The following is an 8,968-nucleotide window of genomic DNA, read 5'->3' as shown; positions in this document are numbered from 1 at the left end:
ATCGAGGACATGTAGCTCTATATAATCAATATTATGTAGTAGTTTATTGTGTGCGTGATCTCAGCTTTCCAGAGGGAGGGGCCTGTCGAGGGAACCGTCGTGCGCATCCACACCACACTGAGTCCCGCCCCCTTCCTCAAGGTCCGTCAAAGAACAGGCTTTTTGATTCATTCCATGGATCATAGTAGGAAACAGGGTCGTTCAGGAGCAAGCACAATTTAAAATACGCAGCCATTTTCGAATGCACCCTAGTAATATACAATATCGACAGAAAAGTAGCATATATGCATACGGTGTGGTTATATAGTATAGTGTTCTTGAAGTATCACTTCTAAATAAGTTTGAAAACGAGCATATTATACTGCGTGTGTCGGTGTCTGTTTACAGATTACCCTGTAAAGGTTTTCACTAAACCACAGCAAATGACAGTTTACTGTGTCGCCCAGTTTGATTGATTGATTGATTGAAATACTTTATTGACACATGTCCGAAGGTATAGGCATCAGGTCAAAAAGATAACACAAAAAAGCCCATAGGCTTATTTCCATTGTGGTCCCCTGGTAGTGTAAGCATGCATGTATATAGGTGTATATGTGTGTCTGTTAAAGGTATTTGTACATGACAGTGAGGGAACAAAGTAAAGTATGTAATTCCAATTCCACACCTTCACAATTCATATGGACAGACATTTTAAAATAAGAGTCACCATAATCCTTGACAGTTATTGTCAAGTTTGTCAGGGATAAACTTACACAAGGTAGAACCACCTCGTGCTCCACCAGCACCCCGAGCTGACCCCGGCCCAGAGGAGGTACCTGGGCGCCGCGGACGGGCCCCGGAGCGCAGAGCGAGTGTACGGCCTGGTGAACCGGCACTACCTCAACGTCCTGCGCCGGAGCATCAGACCGGGTGGGTCCGCCGCTCACAGGCTGCTTCGCTCTCAGGTTCACGGCGCTGCACACCGGGCTCCTCGGAGACGGGTTGTAGCCGTCCGCACTGTATCGTAGCTCTAGTATTCGCAGGAAAACCCCATTTTAAATCTCTTTTTAAGACTCACTTTTATCGAATTGGCTTTTCCTTACTGATGGCCTTCGTGAACTATTGAAATTATTTTATCTTGTTTGCTTATTTTATTGTATTTTTCTTTTTAATTGTATTGCATCTTGTAATATCTTGTATTTCATTGTTCTTGTCTTTGATTATCTGTTCTTATTGTTAAGCACTTTGAAACTTTGTTTTGAAATGTGCTATATCAATAAATGAATACAAAATAAAATAAGACATGCATAACACAATACTAGCTCCACAGAACGCGAAGCAACGTTTAGGTTTGTTTTTGAATATTGATTTGAGGAGCATGAGAGGCACATTAATGGCAGCGTAAGGTTTGATTCAACAGAAGATTAACGACGACCATTTAGAGGTTCAGAAGTTGATCCAATTCAAACATACATTTAGTTTTATTATGCTGTTCTTCCTCTGCCGGCAGGCCCCCTGGAGGAGGAAGACGGCATGGCACTGGGGCCCGCCGAGGCAGAGACCGCGCTGGAACCTGAAGAGCCGCAGTCAAAAACCGGGGGGCGGGGAAAACATAAGCAGCCAATCAAAACCGCTGCTGCAAAGCACTCTGGGAAAACGAGTCTCACTAAACTCCCTGCCAAAAAGAGGTGAGTCACCACCAACATGCTGCATCATGGAAAGTGGATCAATAAAGTATTTTATTTCTATAATCGATCTAAACAATATCAAAGTAGATCATCAATTATAATATTCTAAAAGTTTATAACTGTAATAGTGGGTCCATTTTTTAAATGCAACATTAAGAATGTGATAAGTATTATCTTATGCTGTGATGTGTGTGTTTCATAAAACAGGCCTCGTGCAAAGGTCCAGCCACCGAACGCAGAGCAAAACAAAAACAAGACTGAAACAGGTAACGGTAAACGTACAATACATCTACAACCGCTGTTCAGTTCTGTTCATAGCGGGACAGAAGCTTCTGTTGGGGACAGACGTGTAATGTTTATGACTCAGTCTGCTTCATGTGCATCGAGACAAGATTAGGATGTTTGTTTAATGACATTCTTTGAATGCTCTAAGGGCGCTGCTAAGGAAGGTTCAATGCTCCTAATACTGCTTGAATGTTTCTAGTAATGGGTTACATTTAGTTGTGTAGTACTTGTTGTTAGCAGTCAATAAAGTTGCGTTATCTTCACTATCAATAGGAAACCTTTCTCCCCCAGATTCCTGGAGCGAGCTGCTGGCGGGAGACGATCTGGAAGCTACCCTGAGGCAGAGTCTGAGCTCCCTGTCCATGGAGGACGACCTGGACTCGGTTAATGGGGACAGTCCCAGATAGAGACTCTCTGAGGGGACTCCAAAGGGAGTGGAGACACTCTCCTTTAAGCCGAGTGACGTGGTGGTTGAGGAGCAGGTAGGGCGTGTTGCCTCTTGCTCTAGGCATCCGACAGGTAGACCGGATGTAGGGGAAATCGAAAGCAGACTATTTAGGCCGGGAGTGAGTGGGAACTCTTTCAGCAGAGCTGTGGGGCGGATCTCTCTCCTGAGTATGTTTATTTAAATGAAGCCTTTTGTGTTATTTCATTTTTATTTAATTGGTTTATTTCAGGGACATTGCACACTAATCAACAGTCCAACTGTAAGTGAGCCAGAGAAGAGGCTAGTTGACATATGTTGTCCCCTGCTATAATATAGTTTATAATCATTTCTGGAAGCAGTATTTACCAGCAGTCCGGACCAGGTGGGGCTTCCTGTTCTGCGGGGCTGCGGGGGGCTCGGAGCAGACGCGTGTCGGACCGGAGGACGGACCAGATCTTGGCCAACGTCGTACAGCCGCAGTCTCAGTTTCACGCGAGCTTTGCACAATTTAACAACCCCCGCGACAGGGTTTGGAATGACACACAGGCTGACCGACTGACCCCGCGGCCACACACACCCTGGCGGCTACGCTTATATCGGTTAGTAGTATTATAGTTTGGATTCACTCTCAGTATCGGTTAGTAGTATAATAGTTTGGATTCATTCTCCGTAAAGGTTAGCAGTATTATAGTTTGGACTTATTCTCACTATCGGTTAGTAGTATTATAGTTTGGATTCATTCTCCGTAAAGGTTAGTAGTATTATAGTTTGGATTAGTTCCCATTATCGAGGAGTGCAAATGTATGACCAGCCTTTTCAGTATTACCTTCTCAATAGTCTGATTAATGTTTCTCCTGTACCCTTTGTACAGGAGAATATCCATGTAATCATTTAAATTGTATGCGTCTGTGGAGTGTGACGAATAGTCAAATCTCCTAACCTTTATGCCTCCTTTCCTTAACCTTTGTGGAAAACGTCATCGGGTCAAGGAGAGATGAAAAGGTGATTCCTTTCGAACATAGGTAAAAAGACAGCACTGTTTAAAATTAATTCGACTCCAACCGACGTCATTGCGCGACGGGGGGTATTAGCGACCTCTAGCGTCTCTATAGTGAAACTACAATTTTCCGAAGATTGACTACAACAAGCTCTCTTTTGATCCATACGTTCTTCTCGTTATTGATTTCAATCAGGTTGTCGCCAACAGTGAGAATCACTTAGGTCGGACTTGGCCAACGAAAATATTTGAGGCCACTTGAATTCCAATTCACATGTGAAAAAAAAGAGGCTAAACTTATGTTGATGTTGAAATTAACTGCCGCAGTAGTCTTTCTTAAATGTGAAGTTGGCATTTTCTTTTCTTATGGTTTATTTTATGTGCCTACTAACCAGCAATAAATGAATTCATTTATATTCAAATAATTATGTTTCTGGAATTGGTATCCATTATTTTCAATTGTATTTTTTTCTCTTCTATTCTTCTGCTTTACCGTGTCTCTCGGTAAACTCCGTCGGTGGCAACATAAGGATTATGGGATACCACTACCTCCTTGACTTTCGCAAAGGAAGCTCAGGAGTAACCTATGCTAAAGGAGGGTTAAAGGAAGCATCGAGGCTCCTTTCCTAAGCATTCTTAGAATTCGAACCACCTTTCCTCCAAGCACTACAAGGTCTTCTCGCATCTCCCCATCTAGGTGGATCCTGGGGGCCCCATCTAGGTGGATGGGGGCGTAATCAATAGTTAACTTTACTAGTCCTCTCTTCCACTTTGATCGGTTACAAGTAAACAGAAGCCCAGGAGCTCAAGTGTAATGAGACTTTTATTCTGGAAAGAACATAATTGTTAGCTGGCCGGTCTGGCCGTGGTCGGGATGGCGCAGACCCAAACAGGGTTAAGGAGTGAAAATAAACAACAAAAGAACAAAATGGCACCAAATATATCTTTAAGATTACAAATACATGTGACCTGGGCGTGGTCTACGGCTAGCGAGTCGCACGCGGACACGAGCAGACGGGCGGGTCATTATACACACCGGCGGGACGCCCCGTCGCCGTGGCAACCCTGCTTGGACCGGGGATGGGGATGGGGGGGGGGGGGGTTATACCACCAGCATGAGTTTGGGTATACTCCAAAGGAATGAAATGACCCCAACCTCCCTCTGCATCCACCCTCGAGTCCTCCTGAGCCCTCGCCGACCCCCACCTCTGCAGTCATCTCCGCAGCTCTGGAGTCAACCCCACCCTCACCTCCTCTGCAGTCGACAACACCTCCCCCACTCTCTCCCTCGCTCCAGGGCCCCCCCCTCTCCGTCCCTCCCTCCCCCCCTCCTCCCTTCCTCCCTCCCTCCCTCCAGGGCTCCCCCACTCCCTCCCTCCCCCTCTCCTCCTCCACACAGGCTCCTAGGACTTCTTGTACTCGATGCGCTCCACCTTGACGTCGTCGCCGATGAGCTGGTACACGTACGTCACCACCGTGGACGCCTGGATGTCCATGAGCACGAAGGAGGGGATGATGTTGCTATGGGAACAGAGGGCGGGGCCGGCGGTGAGACCCCCCGGTGCGTCAGGACTCGCTCGGTTTCACATGGCTTAACACAGCATCTGGTTCAGACTGGGTTGCATTTGTACCGACTAGTGCTTTTCACAACGCTAGAGCCCTATGACATGTGCTAGGGGGCTGTTATCATTTCCAAAATACCTAGCAGTGCTAATAGGCCCCTAGCAGTGCTAATAGGCCTCTAGCAGTGCTAATAGGCCTCTAGCAGTGCCAATAGGCCTCTAGCAGTGCTAATAGGCCTCTAGCAGTGCCAATAGGCCTCTAGCAGTGCTAATAGGCCCCTAGCAGTGCTCATAGGCCCCTAGCAGTGCCAATAGGCCCCTAGCAGTGCCAATAGGCCCCTAGCAGTGCCAATAGGCCCCTAGCAGTGCTAATAGGCCCCTAGCAGTGCTAATAGGCCCCTAGCAGTGCTAATAGGCCCCTAGCAGTGCTAATAGGCCTCTAGCAGTGCTAACAGGCCTCTAGCAGTGCTAACAGGCCCCTAGCAGTGCTGACAGGCCCCTAGCAGTGCTAACAGGCCTCTAGCAGTGCTAACAGGCCTCTAGCAGTGCTAACAGGCCTCTAGCAGTGCTAACAGGCCTCTAGCAGTGCTAACAGGCCTCTAGCAGTGCTAACAGGCCTCTAGCAGTGCCAACAGGCCTCTAGCAGTGCTAACAGGCCTCTAGCAGTGCTAACAGGCCTCGTATGGTATCAACAGTAGTTGTGCTTAAAGGATGCCGATAGTCCTCTAGGGGTGCTCACAGTGGCGGTAGCGATACGAGCAGCCCTGCCAGCGGCGCTCACGTCAGACCCCTCCCGGGGGCGAACTCACCTTTCCAGCGCGTTGTAGGCCCCGGTGGCCGAGCCGGGGTTGATGTAGAACTTGTTCTGGCTCTCGAAGGCCTCGAACTTGTGCGTGTGTCCGGAGATGAGGATGTCCACGTCGAGCTGGCGCTGCAGCAGCCCCAGGCTGGCCATGTCCCCCCAGGGGACCACCTGGTGGCCGTGGATCAGCCCGATCTTGAACTGGCCCACCGTCACCACCTTCTGCTCCGGGTAGTTGAGGTTCTGGACGCGGCGGGGGGAGAGACGTATGCTTTGACTCTTTCAGACCACTACACTGACCCGCTCCTCACTGTTCACTACACTGACATGCTGCTATAGCAACAACAGCCCCTCACTGTTCACTACACTGACATGCTGCTGTAGCAACAGCCCCTCACTGTTCACTACACTGTTCACTACACTGACATGCTGCTATAGCAACAGCACCTCACTGTTCACTAACTAACCAGCTGATGCTATAGCAACCGCACCTCACTGTTCGACACACTAACATGCTGCCATAGCAACAGCACCTCAATATTCACCTCACTGTTCACTACACTGACCAGCTGCTATACCAACCGAACTCACTGTTCACTACAGTGACCATCTGCTATAGCAACAGCACCTCACTGTTCTCTAACTTACCAGCTGTTGCTTAGCAACCGCACCTCACTGTTCACTAATTGACTAGCTGCTATAGCAACCGCACCTCACTGTTCACTAATTGACTAGCTGCTATAGCAACAGCACCCCACTGTTCACTACACTGGTAGTATTTGAATAACAAACAGACTTTCACGACGGGCAGCCTGGCTGGTGGTCTATCTGTGTGTACGCAGGGCCAGTGTCCCAGTAGGGCCCACCCACCTCATCGAAGTCTCCCCTGACGATGTGCACGTCCCCGGCCAGCGTCTTCAGGTAGTCGTAGCTCTCCTTGGTGCACAGGTTCCCCGTGCACAGGATGTGCTGGATCTTCCCCGGGACCAGCAGCTTCTTGAACTTGGCCGGCAGCGTGTTGCAGCGGTGGGGGATGTGGAGGTCGCCTAGCACCAGGACCAACTGGGGGGCAGGGGGGGGGGCACGCACACACACACACACAGGTTCACACACACACACACACACACACACACACACACACACACACACACACACACACACACACACACACACACACACACACACACACACACACGTTAGCCAGCACCCAGAGTAGCATGGGGCTACTAGCTACAGGTCAGGAGCTCAGAGAGACCACAGGGATTAGTTAGAGTCCATTAAGAGGTCCACCGTGCGGAGATTAGTTTGTCTTGTCTGCTCTTTGAAAAAACAATATTTGATATTAATAATATATATATATTTTATTATTTATATTAATTTATTCCGACGCCACCTTTGTTGGTCTATAGCCCGGAAAAAGTTTCTCAAAGTCTTTTTTTTTTTCATGAGATATTAAACTAATGTTGCACGAATACCAAAATTATGCCTTTTTTTTTTTATAAAAGTATCAAAACTAAAAATGTGCCTATCGTTTTTTGTGTGAGGGTATCGTGATACCTTTCTAGTATCGGTATACCGTACAACATTAAATTACACATTATAATTGTTCATTATTATGAGGACGGGTCAAGCCAGACTTTGGATTGTCAAATCACGTTGCTGAGACTGTAACAGCTCTGTGGTCAGTCTTTAAGGCAGATTGTCTGGTTGGAAGGGCCGACAGCACAACACAATACATTTAATGCCCCCACAACCAGGTAGGGTTAATCCAACTGTCACATCAACACACGGTGAAAGATAAGGATGAAAAGAGGATGAAAGCCTAACATTAAGAAATAGGTTTTGGTTGAGATCTGATGGGTTAATGAGAGCAGAAGAGGTGGAGGAAGTAGGCAGCTCTACGCTCCCTCGAGAGACCTAGCAGCTGGAAGACCGAGGGCCAAGGGTTAGAGTGAGCCGGTAGAGAGCGTGAGTGTTGGAACTTACCCGGTGACCAGACTGGTGGAGCGGAGAACAGAAGTGGGGGATGGGGGAAGAGGTGGGGCAGGGAGGAAGGAGGGTGTGTGTGGAGAGAAGGAGGTGGTGCATGGGTCAAAGGTCGAAGGTTCAGGTGGAAAACAAAAATAAGAGAAGAAACAAGTTGGGACAAGAAGTAAAAGTGAAATTAGAAATTAAAAGTGGATGGCAGGCTGATTTATTAGTGTGAATAAATAAAGAACAGAACAAATCGAATGACAAAGTGATTGCGTTAGTGCTAGTTAGTGGAGAGTGAGGGTGAACCCGCCTGTATTAACCTTATCCCGTTTTAGAGTGGGAAAGACAAATACTGAAATCCAAAAGCAAATGAACTAACACTACGCTCAAGTTAAATAAACATCACTGACATTCATCCTGTGAACCATCTAAAGAATCAAATAAAAAGACCATAATGTCTAACTAATTTCACCAAACTTGATTTTTAGCTTAGTTGCATAAATTGCTCATACTAATACATGTTAGCTTCCTAGCCTAGCAACCAGACATGTTGGCCAACAGTGTGTTTATGTGTGTGTGTTTAACTGTCAGTGTGTGTGTGTGAATTGTTTCCACGCAACAGACAATCAAGTGAATAGAACCGAAAGGTGACAAAAAAGAACAAGGATCGTGCCAATGAACGAGAAACGAGCAGATGTGCTGGAAGTGTATAGCAGCCAGCGAGCTGGGTGAGTGCTGGTCATGTGACGGGAGCCGCCTCGGGATGGACCCCAGACCTCAGCTCCACGGCCTCACGGAGGCTCCGCGCTGGGCCGTGACGGGTTCGGTGCCCACAACACCACCTGTGAGGCGGACACAATCGGCCGTTTTTACATTTTAGTACTTACCATCTTCTATTTTTCTGCTGCTGCTAGTCAAGTTCAGGAAGCATCGACGCACGTAAATCCTGGAGACGTCAACCAATGAGAGAGGAGGAGGTGGGAACAGTTGGTTTCAGGGAGACTTCCGGTGTCTGGTTTTGGGTTCTTCAAAATAAAATATGCGTTGGAACAAGCAAGTCATTGAGATAAGGACGTTAGGTTAACACATTTAAACATAAATGTCACTAAATATAAATGAGCAGCATAAATAATGTGTAAATTCTCTTTTATGTTGTCAAATGAACAGATCAGAATAACGTGTTATTTTCGTACAAGGCAATTGATGTCATACCATCGTTTAACAAGCAAGTGACTTAGAAAAGCCCAATCATTC

At 47.2% G+C, this 8,968-nt stretch overlaps 1 protein-coding gene across 2 annotated transcripts; it reads right to left on the bottom strand.

Moving 5' to 3' along the window:
- Positions 1-4,765: 4,765 nt before the first annotated feature.
- vps29 (VPS29 retromer complex component) lies at positions 4,766-8,758 on the bottom strand. 2 transcript variants are annotated; one of them, XM_060051676.1, is made up of 4 exons: positions 8,602-8,758; positions 6,611-6,802; positions 5,748-5,983; positions 4,766-4,897 (listed from the first exon to the last, which is right to left on the bottom strand). In XM_060051676.1, the coding sequence occupies exons 1-4, from the start codon at positions 8,602-8,604 to the stop codon at positions 4,780-4,782; spliced, it is 549 nt and encodes a 182-aa protein (XP_059907659.1). In that variant the 5' UTR covers positions 8,605-8,758; the 3' UTR covers positions 4,766-4,779. The 2 variants fall into 2 exon arrangements, with proteins under 2 accessions (XP_059907659.1, XP_059907658.1); XM_060051675.1 differs by lacking the exon at positions 8,602-8,758 and adding an exon at positions 7,727-8,560.
- Between the last annotated feature and the right edge of the window lie 210 nt (positions 8,759-8,968).

The sequence above is a fragment of the Gadus macrocephalus genome, chromosome 5 (assembly GCF_031168955.1).
Source record: "Gadus macrocephalus chromosome 5, ASM3116895v1".
NCBI classification, from domain to species: Eukaryota; Metazoa; Chordata; class Actinopteri; order Gadiformes; family Gadidae; genus Gadus; species Gadus macrocephalus.
Note: the sequence above shows the minus strand (reverse complement) of the source record. Positions and strands in the feature narration are given on the sequence as shown.